Here is a 15,906-nt window from a genome sequence, read left to right on the forward strand (position 1 = left end):
TTTTATTTAGAATAAGATAAATAATTTACTAAGCACTTTAATGGAGGCTATTGTTGACAGAGATGGCTGTGAATCTCAAGGTGATGACCAATTTGGATATATAAACACAATAGACTTTGTTTTCAAAAAAACAAATACTTGTATCTTGGGAGAAACAACGAAGACTGTGGAAAATTAGGACCTGTAGTTTACGGTATTGATAAATAGACTAAATTCACACCATCACCATTAGTGTTGGACACATTGTACACACACACAAAGACAGAATGAATAGATCCAATTAAACAAATACTGGAAAAATACTTAGCTCATAATTTTTAAATGATCAATGCAAACCCGAACTGCCATTTATTCAAGGGTATCACACTTCATGACAATAATATGCTCCTAAAGAGCTCAAGTCAATGTTCTATCAAATTGTAATAAATCTTCAATGTATCCTTCAAAAACATAATGAAACTTTTCATAATGTAAGTTTTTATTAAACAGTGTTACTTGTCTATATGTTGAATGTTGAATTTTCTTCATGACTTAACAGTATTCAGAAACACACACACAAGTAGATACATCAGCTTTTTCTTACTTTCAGGTTCATTATCTTGTAATATGTAAATTTTTTGATGAATACAACTCCTGGAAAATATTTCTTTTCAATCCTAATGAGATACTAGAATCAAACAATGTGAAGATTGTTCTTTCCAGTAAAAAGAGTCGATAATTTTATTCCTAAATAATAGAATGATGTTGCATACATGAAATAAAAAGGCAGAAGATATGATAAAGTATTGCATGTGCTCAGTATACATCCATTTATTAATGCATATGCCAGAGGATTGCATTGTATTATGCATTTGGAAAAGTCATTAACAAAGCAATTGCCTATCAATTTAACATGAATTAGTAGATCTTACTATGTTTTCATACCCAGTAACAGCATGGTTCTGAGAGTCATGATACTTTTCATTTCTGTTCTTAACATATCAGATCAGCTTATTCACAAAATACATTCCTTTTAACAGTTTCTTGTTTCTGCATGTGTATGTTGTCCACTAACAGTTATGACCATAAGTTACAATTACAAGGTACTGTTCTACAGCCAAGTATTTAGGTACAGACTGTAAAAAGTCAAATCATAAAAATAGAGAAAATGCAAATATTCATAAACTATTTCATATTCAAATCCAATCTAGTAATATTTTTATCTACAAAGCTGTAATAAGTTGTTTTCCTATTGCATTTGATGCATCTTGGGCTTGTAAATAACACAAATTACACAACTGTAAGCAATTTCTTCAGACTTCATTTTACATTTTTCACTAAAGAATTGAAGAGAAGACTTTTTGCTCCAGTGCAATATATAGTAATGCTGCATTCAGTACAAATTTGAATATTTCTAAAAAGAAAGCATTTAGCTGATTATAGCACTAATAAGGAGTTAGTCATAACTGTCAGAAGGAAAACACTAACAGTATATTTACTTATCATAGGTAATTTTAAGAAACAAACTTTCTGTCGTACTTCTAAGCCATTACTTCTATGACTTTGACTTTTTAAAGAATGAAATTTGGAAAAGCCAAGACATAATGCTAGATGGCAAATGCTGCAACTTACCTTTTTTTTTTTTTTTAAACAAATGTTATATGACCTTGGCAGTTTCAAAGAACAAAGTTTTGTTCATATATCAAACATTGTTAACAAACTCTACTTAGCATTGCTTTGTATAAGTTTGCTTTTAATAGCATTTCTTCACAGTGATATTTCAGGAAGGTTGGAAACTGGTCAGCATAAAATATTTCCCACCTTTTCTATTTTAATTTGTATGCAAAAATCATCACAATAGATCTGCAACTATAAAATTACAAATACTTTCTAGAAGTAACTGCATTTCTAGTCATGGTAGAAAAGGTATATGTAAGACATCTACAATGAGTTAAATCTAAATAAAACAGAATTTGAGTGACAAATGCTTTCATATCTACCAGCCTTATAAACCAATATAATGAGGACAACTAATGGACGAACTCAGAAGACTGTTTCTTAGGATATTTAATGGGTGAGAAACTGGTAATGAAATAAACATTTTAAAAGATACTCTGGATATGTCACTTTACATCATAATTTTGGCACTTCATGGAACATTTATTTCTCAAAGACCAAAATTGGTATAAAAGTTCTGCAGGTTTTACACATACCTTGTAGACATGGTACTTAAGTACTGGCAAACACTGAAACATAATGAAATAAACATTCCCGCGTATTTGCACATGCATGCAGGGGTCAAACAGTTATAGTTGATGAGTTCCGGAAGATGCGATCTTGCAGTGTTTGTTTCAAGCACTCTCTTCAGCAAATCTTGTTTCAGATTTAAGTCTTACAAATTCTTTAGCCACATCATCACTGGTCCTCTGAGAGAGGATTCTAAGGATCGTCAAACCAGTTTCATCCATAGAGATGTTTTTCAAGAGGGGATACCATGCCCCGTGGCTTCCCTTTTCTGCTATGTTCTGAAGCTGAATTACTGTCATTCCGATAATTCGATCTTCCCTGGCAAAGCAGTAATCCTTAACTGAAAGATGAAGTTCATAGGCCCCTGGGCGGTTTTCTTTACTCAGAAAGCTGTGCGGATTAAAAATAGGAATTTTGAGCATTTTCAAATAGAAATCAACATGCTTCTAAGATACTACTGAAAGTTTTGTACATCATTCAGAATATTATATTGGTAAAGAGCATGTCTGCATTTTAACTCTGCTGCAGATATCCTTTAAATTTTATTTAGATTTTTTAAACATAGATATTATTCTGAAATCTAACTTAAAAACTCTTTCTTTCCTAGATACAAATAGGAAATCAATCTAAATATGCTTTACAGCCCTGATGTTAAGGGTATTGATAGAAACTGGAATTAAAATATTGCATCATGTTTAATCATTGGAGGCAAGGTCTCCACAGTGATATAGGGGTAGGAGGGGCTGTAGGGGTCATGGAAGCTAGACTGAGGGTGGGTAACTTTTGGAAGAATTTCTGTGCCCTCTCAATGTCCATTATTATAATTTCCTTTCTTTACCTCAGACTCCTGGAATTGCTATTATATCAAGGAGCCTTTGCTCAGGGGAATACACTGCACAGACTATCAAGCAGTATTCACAGGATACTAAATTGGATACAAATCTCCAGAGTAAATCAGTTTCAGCAGAGCCTGGTGTTTCAATGCCAATTCTTTTCTATGGCAACAGTTAGACCTGTCAAGATTGGGACTAACCATGGCCTCTCCTAATCACAACCTCAGGTACCTTGTCAGTGCAAAACTGAACCTAATGAAGAAGACTGAGCGGTGAAATGCTCAGAGTAATCCTGCCCTGCCTTTTATTTTAATTCATCCTCAGACAGTCTTGACTTTCTAATGACTGCACATCTATTCCTCAGCAGTGCAAGCCTCTGAATTCCTTCCTTTTCTAAGTGACTTTTTTTTCCGATCAGACATTTTGCAGAGCCAAACTTTGTTTTGGGGTGACACCAACAACTAAACTGTGCATTTATTTTAGAGACAATCTGAACTGATGTAAAAGAAAATGGAAGCCTTGTAGGTAAGAATAGAATGGCAAAATGTGATAGGATCTGGGTTTTCCTGTGAATTAAAATGAGTCAAAATGTCACCTTTTCCCAGAATCTTGGTAGCTCATGGTATTATATCTGAATTTTGCATTATTCAAATATTCCTAGAATCTCTCCCTGTGAATCTCTCCTAAGTATAGCTATACAATGCTTACTGCCTGGTTGAATAAATGAGTTGGGTCATAACTTACAACTGAAATGTTTCATTGTACTTTGGTGACCATGTGTTGCTTTTTGTCTTTGTGCCTTGTTTTCTCTTCTTGTCCCCAAGGTTGGGTCCCAGCATAAAAACTTCCACAAAGGGACGGAACATTGCAGTGGTCTGCCAGTGTAAGTCATTAATAGCAATCACTAAAACCAAAAGAATATAAAGCATTAGCAAACGAATGTATGGGATCCTAGACTCTCCCTTTCATCCTTAGAGTGAATTTTTAAGAATGATGCATGAAGCCACATCTTGCATTTGATAACACCCTAACCCCACTGAGGAAAGCAATTTACTCTCTGGAATGCATGCTTGATGGGCTTTTAGCTCTAAGCCATGTGGCTTTGAGATGACAAAAATTTAGTTGTAATTGCAATAGCAATCATTACTACTGAAAAGTTATGATTTTTGTTTAGGTGAAAATGATATGTTTTTCACATGAAAATTATGATTTGGTCATCATCACACATTTAGAAAAACAGAAAATAGTTTAAAGTAAAAACTATAATTTTATCACATAGAAGAAATGACAATATTTTAGTATGATACTTTCAATATATATTTACTTTCTATATAAAATGAGATCATAATGTATTGCAGTCTTAAAAGTTGCTTTATTTTTTAAGTCCATCATGGAAAACATTCTAATTTATTATATATATATATTTCCAACTGCAAATATTACATTATATATATTTCATCATATATTCAACCAATCATTTGTTGTTGCACATTACGGCTGTTCCCTAATTTCAGGCATCATAAATAAGACTTAAATGAACATTCTTATATGTACACCTTTGCCCATTCTTTGATGATGATATCCCTAAGGAAGTATTTTATAATCAAATGTTCTAATGCAAAAGGTTCATAAAACTTTGAGCATTTGATATATAGTAGAAAAATATTTTTCAAAAATTTAATTATGCTGGCATGTATAGTCATGCCTGCTTATCTGTATGCTTACCGATACTGTATATCATCTTTTATAGACCACAGCAGTGCTACTTTTATAAAACATATACATTAGATAGTGCAATTTAAAATATATTAGAAGGTTGTGGTTTTGATGAAAGTAAATATTATTTACAGTGACTAAATCTGTAATAATACAAAAATAGAACATGGTTCTATTGAGCAAAATATTAATCATTAAAGTACATCTTTGAAATTACCCCTATATTCAGATTACATTTTTACCATATAAAACCAATTGATTCAACCACCTATTAAATAAAAATCAAACCAGTTCTTGGAAACTGCATAGAAAAAGCAGGTAGGTTATGTGGATAGTAAGAACACACTGAATTAACATCTAACATGTCCTTGGCAAGTTACAGAGCAAACCATAGCACTAATGTTCAAAGTATGCCACAGCATCAACCACAGAGAAAATGTTCAACATACAGTTTTGAAACATAATCACCAATATAGTTAAACCATTTAGATATTTCAGGTAATATAGGCTAAATATCTGTGCCATTGACTTTTTTCAGTTACAAGATGAAAGTCCTGGGTTCAGGAAGAAATTCTGAACATGCCCTAAAATCATTTAATAGACATTTTTTAAAACAGATCCAGGTAAAAAATGACATTTTCGTTATAATGATATCGTTATTTTTCCAGAAGTTAATGTCTCACATGCTGTTTGATCTTCCATACTTGAAATGTACCTTTTACAGTGACTTTGTGTTCTCCTGTTCCTGGGGTGGTGGTGATGTCCACGTGAACCGATATCTGACCCACTGAATCTTTGGAGGGGCGACCTGCAAATCAGCAAAAATTTACTGGCCTGACCTTTCAGATCATTTAATAATGGACATTGACATTCTGTGCATAACAGACTTTTAAAGTATGATCCTGGAAATAAATAGTTCTTTTTCCTAATAGCCCATCATAGATACTGATAAATACTCACTAAATTAAATTTGCTATGCAGGTTTGAGGCTTGAGTAGCATCATATTTAGCCCAGTAGGTAAACTTTCAAATGATCTTCAGATATCATAAGACACCCTGTTAGTATTACTATTGCTTAAAAAACCCACAAAAACCTTGCCATTGCCTTTACCAGGCACTTAATAAAGCTCTTTTCACTGCTTAGTTACCAAGAGGTGTCACTGCCTTTCACCTTTGTGAGTGCTTTTCTTCCATGTGCCATAGCACAGCACCAGGGTCACAGAGATGGCTCTATGGAGCATGGCCTTCATGAGGACCACACTCAGCCAGGAGAGAGCAATATATACACGTTCACCACACATAGTGCGATAGATTCTAAAATAGCTACATTTGCAAGGTCTACTGATGGTATAAAAAAGGAGTAGTCATTTCTACCCTGATACAAGTTAGCAAAGGGTTAAGCATGTTGTACTGGAAACTGCCTGTGATTTGGGGTCACATAAACTTGAATTCAAATTATAGGTCTGCCACAACTGGTTCTGTGATCAGAATTTGCTATATTTTCAAGTCTCAGTTTTCTCATTTGTAAAATAGGGATAACAATGTCGCCCCCACCCCACACATCTATTAACATATCTATAAACATGTTTTTTGTTCACAAATAGAAGCATACACTCTAATTTTCCTTTAGCTTTTTCACCTAAAAATAGATTAAGATCATTCCATTTCAGTATATATAAAGCTATACCTCACTCTTTAATACAGTCTGGAATATCACAGCATTAATTACAAAGTAAATGTACTTTGTTCCCTAAACATTCATTTGCTTAAAAACAAATTACTTACCTGCTTACAGATAATCAAAACATTAAAATATTTAAAACACTTAAAATAATGTTAAGCCTCTATTCCATTATATAAACATACCATTATTTATTTAACCATATTTTGGTTGTTTCTAGTCTCTTGCTATTATGAACAAACTATAATGAATAATAATTTTTTCATATTTACGAGTTTATAGTATAATTTCTAGAAATGATATTTGTCAACAGTATGTAGAATTCTAATTTTGCCCCATAGAGATTTTAATAATTTACTATATATGAGATTAATAAGAACCTTAGTTTTGTAAAAGATATGGTCAATGAAAAAGCTGAAAAGAAAAAGTTCTAAGAGATTTCCCATTTATAACTCCAGAAAATCACTGGATGTGGGTCAGAACCTCTCAACAGGGCCTGAGAAGAGCTGGTTCACCACATGCACCCCTCTCACTCCCACCCTGCCCCAACCATTTGAGAATAAAAGGACTGGAAGATAGTGATCACTTTGGGCATTAGCCAAGGGTTATCACTTTGGACATTAGCCAAGGGTTATCACTTTGGACATTAGCCAAGGGTTGCTCCCTGGGAAGGGGAGAGGGGAAATGCTTCCTTTTCCTGAGGTATCAGGAAGAAAACCCCAAGCAAAGTACTCCTAAACTCTGGAAGCCGGGAAGATAAGTATCTCATTTTGTAATTGGTTGCCTACTTATCAGACACTATGACTTGAGCATGGCCAAGTGTGTGTATGTTTGGGGTGGGGGGCAGCGACCTACAGTGTGACTGGACCACCACCCCCTCCTTCAAGTTGTGGTTGCTGAGAATATGGGAGATGACTCCTGAATGGGCTTGAAGTGCTAGAAATGGGGACATGAGAGGGAAAATGTGATCAGAGGCTATAGTTTTACTGGGGATTGTCACACATGGGGCACAGAGGCAGGCATCTCAGAGGAATGTGATGTGCTCGTACCAGGTGAGGTGCAACAGGAAAAAGCAGCCAAGTCTTGAGTCTTCAAAGAGTCCATCAATGCCCTTTGGAACTACTTGGAACAAGTCTCACACCAGCCTCTTCTAACAATCTTGTACTTTCCCAAAGACAATGAGCTGGAAAACCTCTACCATTAACCAAATAGACAATGACCTCCAAAGAGATAGCGACAACGAAGGGTTACCACTGAAGTTTAAAGAGCTATCTCCTCTCTTTCTCTCTTTCCTCCTCAATATCAGGGAAACCACCACCAAGAGAAAGAGGAAGGTACATAGAAGAGAAGCCCACTCCTTCCTTCCTCCTCCTTCTACTGACAGAGTCATCAGTTTTGCCTTCTTGTAGATAGAGAAGGAGAGCTTTGAATCCAGTAGGTGACTAAAACTTTAATGTGACCAGAATAAGGTCTTAAAAATCTGAGTAAGTTTCTAATAATACAAATAACTAACATAATGTGGACCTGGACAGTGATGTCAGTAAGGGAAGCATCTGTGCTGTAAAAAGCAAGGCTTACAAGAGGAGCTGATAACCCATTTTGGAAAAATAAAATAATTTGTTGTCATCCCTGAATGGATGACATCCTTATGCTATGAAGTTCTTTTATTCAAGAACAGATCTTCCCATTATTTAAGTCTCTTTTTGTACTTCAATTATGTTTCATTTTTTTCTTCATGTGAATATTGAACATTTTAAAAAGCTTATTCCTAAGTATTACATCTCATTCTATTTTAAATGGGACCATTTCCCCCTTTATATTGTATAACAGGAAGACTCATGATTTTTTGTATATTTTTTTATTCAGCCAACTGAAATTTTATTTTTTATTTTATTTTTTCATTTTTTATTACTCAAATGAATTTATCACATCTGTCCAACTGAAATTTTAATCAAAGCTTTTCATTAACTCTTTTTAAGCTTTGTTGGTATGCAATCATATTATTTTCAATGAATGAAACTTCTCCTTTCCAGTTTTTTACACCTCTCATTGTTTGCCTTGGCTAATTTTATTGGCTTCTATTTCTAATACTGCATTTCATGATAGTATTAAAAGTGGATATGCTTGTTGCCCTATGTTTGGCTCTCTGAATTCATTGTCTACCCTTCTCCATTCTGCCCTTAGATGGACAATTCAGGGGTTTCCTCTATACTCTAGTGTCTAGTAGGGCTTGGCCAGTGATATTGGATGGAGGGAGGGGAGTAAGACCAGGTGTTTGTCTTTAGTCTTGTGGGGTCACCTACTGCTGGCTGAACCCTGCAACCCCAAATCAAAATTCTTTCACCAGCCCTCAGTAGGTGACAGTCTTTTTCCTGGTTCTGGGAGCTCCCCTGCCCCTTATTTTTGTTGCATTATTTTGTTCACTAGTCTTTCTGGTTTCTTAATATCCCGTCCATACCTTTGTACACAGTTTCTTACTAAATCCTTCTCAAATAATCTTAATTTGGGTGTGCCATCTGATTCCTATGGGGACTTTGGTTAAGAGAGTTAACATCTTTGATTTGCTCTTAATTTTAATGGAAATGCTTCTAGTATTTTTGTAATATTCTTAGGTCTTGAGGAATATTGAGACAATTTTGGGAGGATATAGGACTTAAAATATGGGACTCAATAATTGTTATTATGATGGATTTTATAGGGGAAAAAGGAGACTCTTGAAGGTTGAATTGAGATTCATTTTTTTATTCAACAAAAGGAGCTAGAAATAACATGTGCCCATGTGTGGATGCATAAAACAGAATGGTATGTTTTGGAAATTGCAAGTAGTTTAGTATGGATGGAGCACAGACACAGTAATATGAGGAAACATTAAAGAAAATATTGGTACTTTCAATGCCATCCAAAAGTTGTTAAACATTGTCTTGGAGCTACTGAGAAGTCTTTTAAGATTTAGGTTTTGAAAGAATTTGTCTCAGCTGTGTTAAAGATCCTTTTTATCACCCCATTCTCATCTGGAAAACCTCACACTTGCATCTCATCATACCATGAATCAAATCCCAAAACCCAGCCCTTCACTAGGATGCTTCTCATAACCTTTGCTTCATCTTGCACTGCTAGTCCACACTGGTGCCTTTGACTTTCTTCTTCAAAACTTTATTTTCATCATGTTTGGAACACCCTTCTTCCATTATCCTATGAAACTCTGTCCAAACCCCTCTATTGTGAAATACTGTCATTTTTTATTATTCTATAAATAATATATAGTTATATTCCTGATTTCCTCAAATATTGTAACATAGTAAATGGGCAAAGAAGTCACTGATTACAAATCTGGTCTGTCACTCATTAACAGCTTAAAACTCCTTGAATTTCCTTATTTGTAAAGTGGGGATAAAGCCACACACCTGGCAATATGATGGTGAGGGATACTTGAAAAATATGTAGGATATTATGGGCCTCATACATTGTAAATGGATTATAGTTTATTATAATAACTATGCCTGATAAGCATGTTTCAAAGTTATTGAATATCTTGAAGATTCTTACATAATGCTCACAAATAAAAATTATGGAGAAAAATCCATTGATGCTATAGTTATCGAAATAAAAGACTGCAAGAAGACAACACTAGAGTGACTGGAGTTTTCCCCAACAACTTTGGCATTCTTATTTTCTTCAGTGAGACTGTCTGGGTTGAGTATAGTAGAGATGAAGGTTGTTAAAGAGCCCTCACATTTCTATGAGAGAATGTTCTTCCCACTATGAAGTAAAACCTTTGATTAACCAAGAAATTTGGTGAAATGAGTTTTCTTGATTACTGAAGGTTTTTTGTTTGTTTAGCTATTGCTGAAATCACAGTTAACGAGAGAAGTTCTCTCAGCGACACTGAAAATGTATCTGGGCTGTTTATTTGTCTCCGTTGTTATATTAAGGGTCAGATCCTGCTCCGTACCTAAGTTTGTGGTTAAGACTTTTATGGATGGTATTATACGCGTTACTATATATAGCAATGTAGCAATAGTTGGTTTCTGCCCAGAGTACATATCTAGAAATGATGGTCAGTAATTGATTGAACAATTGTGTAAATGAGAAAAATCTTCCATCAAAGCACTCACCAGGAGTGAGTACCATTTCTGAGTTTCTATTCACCAAGGTAATCTAAAGGCTTTGTGTTGTTATAGAATTTGATTTTTTTGGTAGATATATAAAACTTGAATTAGGAAAATACGTAAGTTTCTGTTCGGTGCTCTTAGTTATGGAGGAGAAATTTCATGCTCTTTGTTTTGAAGACAACTAACAGCTAAAGAAATGCGCCTAAAACCTTTTAAAAGGTACTCTAAATGCATAGATATGTTTTCCTCTTTCCCAAATTGCTTCTCTTCAGTCTTCCACTTGTACATCCTAACTCTGAGTGTGTTTTTAAAAAGATTTAGAGGGTTGCCTTGGTGGGTAAAAACATGATAAAAATCAAACTTAGGTACTCAGCAGTCTCTGAGCCACGTTGTGGAACCTCTTGGTTGGAAGCATTTACTAAAAAGTATACATTTCCTTTTCTAACACAAAATGTGAAATTTACTGCCTAATCAGGTCAAACATAGTCTTGAGAACTGGCTTTTTAATGTGGTACAACCCTAAAAAAGTGGGTTTAGAAATGTGACAGTTTTCTGACAATTCTGAGTAGAAGCAACTCATTTAAAAGGTTTTATACTGATTGCAATTATTGCTTAATCATCACGCTATTCATAATTGCCACTTTAGAACTTCAGGTTTGTGTTTTCGAGGCCTGGTGTTTACACCCATGCTATGCCTAGCATTGCAATTAATTATGCAGATTTTTTCTTTCCTAACTACATTCCATAATGTCAGGAAACCTCTGTTAATATTAATAATCCAGGAGTTCCCATTGTGGTGCAGTGAAAATGAATCCGACCAGTAACCATGAGGTTGTGGGATTGATCCCCAGCCTCTTTCAGTGGGTTAGGGATCTGGCATTGCCGTGAGCTGTGGTGTAGGTTGCAGATGCAGCTCGAATATGGCATTGCTGTGGCTCTGGCGTAGGCCAGCAGTGACAGCTCCAACTGGACCTCTAGCCTGGGAACCTCCATATGACACAGATGCGGCCCTAAAAAGACAAAAAAATATTAATAATCCATACTTCTTATCCCTAATTCATATGATAAACATAATATTTGGATACATATTAAATGGCATATATTTATTCATTGATTAAATATGCAAACATCCCTCACATTGCACAGTTTTCATGTTCCATGATATACTTTGATTTCAGTCCCCAGTTTCACTAAATAGCATGCATTTCCCTGTGACATATTCACATTTTAGTTATCATGGCATTTTAAATATGTATCATTACATAAAGTACAAAATTTGCTGCTGGTGTTTTAGTTCACAAATCACTGACTGTAAAAGTAGCAGGTAGACATTATCATCAGTGACCACATCACTTCTTTCAAAGTCTGTTGGTGCTTGGTCACTGTACACCTGTTCAACTCACACCCAGCAAAGTGTGCAGTTGTATTGCTGCCTTGCTTCCCAGTGATAAATCCATGTGACATTTTTAAAACAAGGATAATCAAAAGAGGGAAGTGGCCAGGAAAGAAGAAAGTTCAACAAACAAACAAGTGATAACACTGGAGTGAAATTTGTATAGAATGTGAATGAGTTCACTAAAAAAAATTACTGACCTTGGGAATGTACACATTACTGCCAATGGAGGGACTCTAGAGAAGCAAACAAGGAACTTAATGGAAGTGACCTTATTGGCATAGATGAGAAAGAAGATGAAGATGTCTTAGTGGAAGTGATGTTGGAGAAAAACTTAATGTTAAGGGAACTCTGAGATATAACATTGAAAGCAGGATAAATAGTTGGTAATTAATCTAAACTTTGGAATGACAGTTCACCAAGGCATAGAATAGATGTTCACTCTTTATAGTTATATGATGAGAAGAAAAAGGCAAGCGCTGGTCAAACTACTCTCAATAAAATTTTAAGAGAAATGAAACACTTTAACTCATTGTTTCTCATGTTTCCAATTACAGTGTATTAAATAAATGTTTTAGTTTTTTTCATTTCTTTATATATTTATAGCTGACAGTAAATACTGTTTCTTTTGACAATAAAATTTTAAAAGTCACAGTATAATCAAAATTTTCCCATTGATTAGCAAGATTGCTTTGAACAGTTTCGGTTTGCATAGTTATTTTTATGGTCCTGCATTAATGTGCTAAGTGAAGGTTGTACATATATTTGAGTTGAATCAAAGTATTAAATACTTTGGCAGATGCTGAAACTATGGAAGCTGCCTAATTTAGTCACATGTGAGTTACATGTATGTTATAAACTGTAAAATACATTTTTTTTCCCACCAATTTGGTAGAGTTAGCTTCCAATAGTCCTAAATCTGATCCGTCTAACATTTGTGCATGGTGAAATCTCCTGAATGCCTATCCCAGAATCAAAATGGAATTCAACAAAAGATCAAGTTGAAGAAAGTACATATTAATAAGGAAGTTATTTTCCAAAAAGAGAGAAAAAAAGGCAGCATATAAGAAATTTTCATTTCTGATGGAATGAAATATGAAAATAATCTAACATGGTGCATTTTATTCATGTATTTAACAATTTTTATGAGCACTTAATGAAAATTTAATCAGCAATTATGCCTGTTACATAATCTTGTCTATTCTAAATACATAGAAATTAGACTATTGTGCCCCAAATCAACATGTGGGCCCTGAGAATGTTTCATCACCAAGATTATTGGATCATAAATACCAAACTCTCTATTTCAGGAATGATTAACACTCTTGTGATTAAATAATGGCAAATGGCAGGAGAAAGAAATAGTTGACTGTTTTATTTGAAGTTCTCTTTAGAAGAGCAGCTTTTGGTAAAAAGGTTTTGATAAAACTTCCTGATGACTATCAGATTACGATATAGCACCATGTAAGCACCCCGAAAGCGTTTGTCTCTCACCCACCATAATTATAGTACATTCTGTGACGGAATGCATTATCTTATAAGCATGTAGTGGTGATTATTCATGTAATGTTTTAATTTGGTAATTATCTCCAAGTACTCAATTAGCATCCTGTAAAATATAGATAAAAAATACTGCAGCTGCTCAAGTCATTCGTACAAGTTAACCAAACTGCTTAAGCCTCTGACAAAGGGGTTTGAATCTGTCCACATGGGACTTCCTGGGACCCTCAAAGGAAAGGTGGAGAATTCATGAGGCATGACCACTCTGGTAATGGCACACTTCAATATCACTGTCCTTCCCTACTGCTCCTCCCACCTCAGGTCTATGACTCCAGGTGAGAGTAACTTAGCTCCATTCAGTTCTCTAAGACTTTAGACATCCTCAGAGGTGGTGGGAGGAGAATAAACCAGGAAGCGGCTTGACTTAAACCCCTTTCCTCCTCTGATAGCTTCGTGTGCTTTCCTCTTGTTTCTTCCCTGTTCTTTGCTTATTAACTCTATGGTATTTAATATTTATATTTGAAGTAATTCATGGTAGTGATAACAGTAATGGGTACAGTTTTTGACTACTTATGTGTCTGGGCATTGTGCTGAATGCTTCAAGTATAAGATCTTTGTTCTAATATCTGATAAAGGTATTGTGTACATTTTACAAATGGTAAAATTGGGTCTGGATTTAGTTACCTTTCAAAGTCATTAATGGAAAACTGAGATTTGACCTCAGACTTCTGACAGGCTGTGATGTCCCTTGAATAGCTTCTCTTTACTCTTTCCCTCTCTACCTTCCTTTTTTCACATCAGAGAGGAAAAAGTGAATGCTGTCTTTTTTTAATGGAATTTAAATTCTTGCTAAACTAAAAGGCAGAAAAGGATGTGAAACTGAAGATAAAGAACATAGTACATAAGACAGAAAGCACTTATATATCTTCAGATTATGTTTTTATGTGTGATAATATTTAGTTTTACTAGCAACTTTTTATATTAAACCCCACAGTAATCATTCAAATGTGTATTTAACTTAATATTTCCTCCTGGAACTCTGATGGCTTCATAGCTCTCCGTATTTTAACCTTGACCTTACTGTTGATTGAAATATGTTATATTCCTACTTTATATCAGTGAGTTTCCAGGGCTTATCGCATGCTGAAGTGTACTGCTGAAAAATTAACCTGTGATTACTAAGATTTGAAACGTGGCAAGTCCCTGATGTAAGTTGCTATGCTAGTTGGATATCCTTTCAGAATTGTTTTGCAAAGTTTAATTATCCTAACTTGAAATATTTCAGAATTGAAAAGTATATAGTTTTAATGTTAGAACTAAAGTTGGCCATGGGACCTATTTGATCCAATCTCTTTGTTTCAGAGCTAAGGAAGTTGAGGATAAGTGTCTTGTGCAAGTTTCCATAGCTGGGCAGTATCAGCGGTGGGTCTTGTTTTCCATTAAGGTCTCTTTCCATGGACACACTGATGGCCTCTAAAAAGGTGTTTTAGCATCTGCACAGTTGGGACAGAGTCTCAAAGAATAGTAGAATCTGGGAAAGTAGGTAGGATGTGGATACGGATAATCAGCGCTGATTTTTTCCTACGGTAAACTTGGAAGTGGCAAAAATCAGAAAACTAGATTTTAATTCTGACGATTGCCCAAGAATGATTTCTAATCATTATCCATTTCACCTGATCTGACAGCAGCTCTCTTTCAAAATCTCGTCCTGTGCCATGATTACTCGTAAATACTGCTATCTGAAGGAGAAGGGTATGCGAAAGATTACTCCCACATGGCAGTGTGTATCCTCCATCGTAGGTAAGAGGAGACTAGAGTATGATGCATTTTGAGGGATGAAAGCTTTAGGACATGTCTTTTCTTCCTGGGAGTCACTGATGTCAATAAACATGGTAGTAGAAATTGCGCTGGTTTAGATAAGTGAAGTCAGGCTAGGGGCTATGCATCCCATAGCTTCAAATGGTGGGTTCTATCAGTAGCCAAGTATTTTTGAGAAGTGGCTAAGGGTAATCCCATTTGCTGAATGTATGATCTGAATTAGACCTTCTTATTTGGGGATGAGTAAACATATAAAACTCAATAAGGGGCTTCTGAAAAACATTCTAGAGCACAAGGAAAAAGTAACACCATCTCAAGGACTCAGGTGAAAGCCAATCACTGGAAATGATGCTCCTGAAGAAATTAGAATGAAAAATGGACTCATGATCAAATACATAAGAAAAGCAAATTTCTTGAGCTTAAAAAAAAAAAGCCCTGAACTTTTAAAGAATTTAATTTGTTTTATAAAAGTTAAAAAGCACAAATATACCCATGTATATTTAGGGGAAAAGGAGAAGAACAAGAGGAGAAAGAGAAGAAGGAAAAAAAGAAAAGAAGGAAAAAAGGAAGAGGAGGAAGAAGAAATGTACCCAAGAAGAAAAGGGAAATAATTTATTTTCTTCCTAA

The 15,906-nt window shown here is 34.9% G+C and overlaps 1 protein-coding gene across 1 annotated transcript; it reads right to left on the reverse strand.

Moving 5' to 3' along the window:
- Positions 1–2,042: 2,042 nt before the first annotated feature.
- On the reverse strand, positions 2,043–6,352 carry LOC125119399 (protein unc-13 homolog C-like). The gene is made up of 3 exons (XM_047766308.1): positions 5,491–6,352; positions 3,804–3,963; positions 2,043–2,616 (listed from the first exon to the last, which is right to left on the reverse strand). The coding sequence occupies exons 2-3, from the start codon at positions 3,923–3,925 to the stop codon at positions 2,331–2,333; spliced, it is 408 nt and encodes a 135-aa protein (XP_047622264.1). The 5' UTR covers positions 3,926–3,963; positions 5,491–6,352; the 3' UTR covers positions 2,043–2,330.
- Between the last annotated feature and the right edge of the window lie 9,554 nt (positions 6,353–15,906).

The sequence above is a fragment of the Phacochoerus africanus genome, chromosome 2 (genome assembly GCF_016906955.1).
Source record: "Phacochoerus africanus isolate WHEZ1 chromosome 2, ROS_Pafr_v1, whole genome shotgun sequence".
Lineage (NCBI taxonomy): Eukaryota > Metazoa > Chordata > Mammalia > Artiodactyla > Suidae > Phacochoerus > Phacochoerus africanus.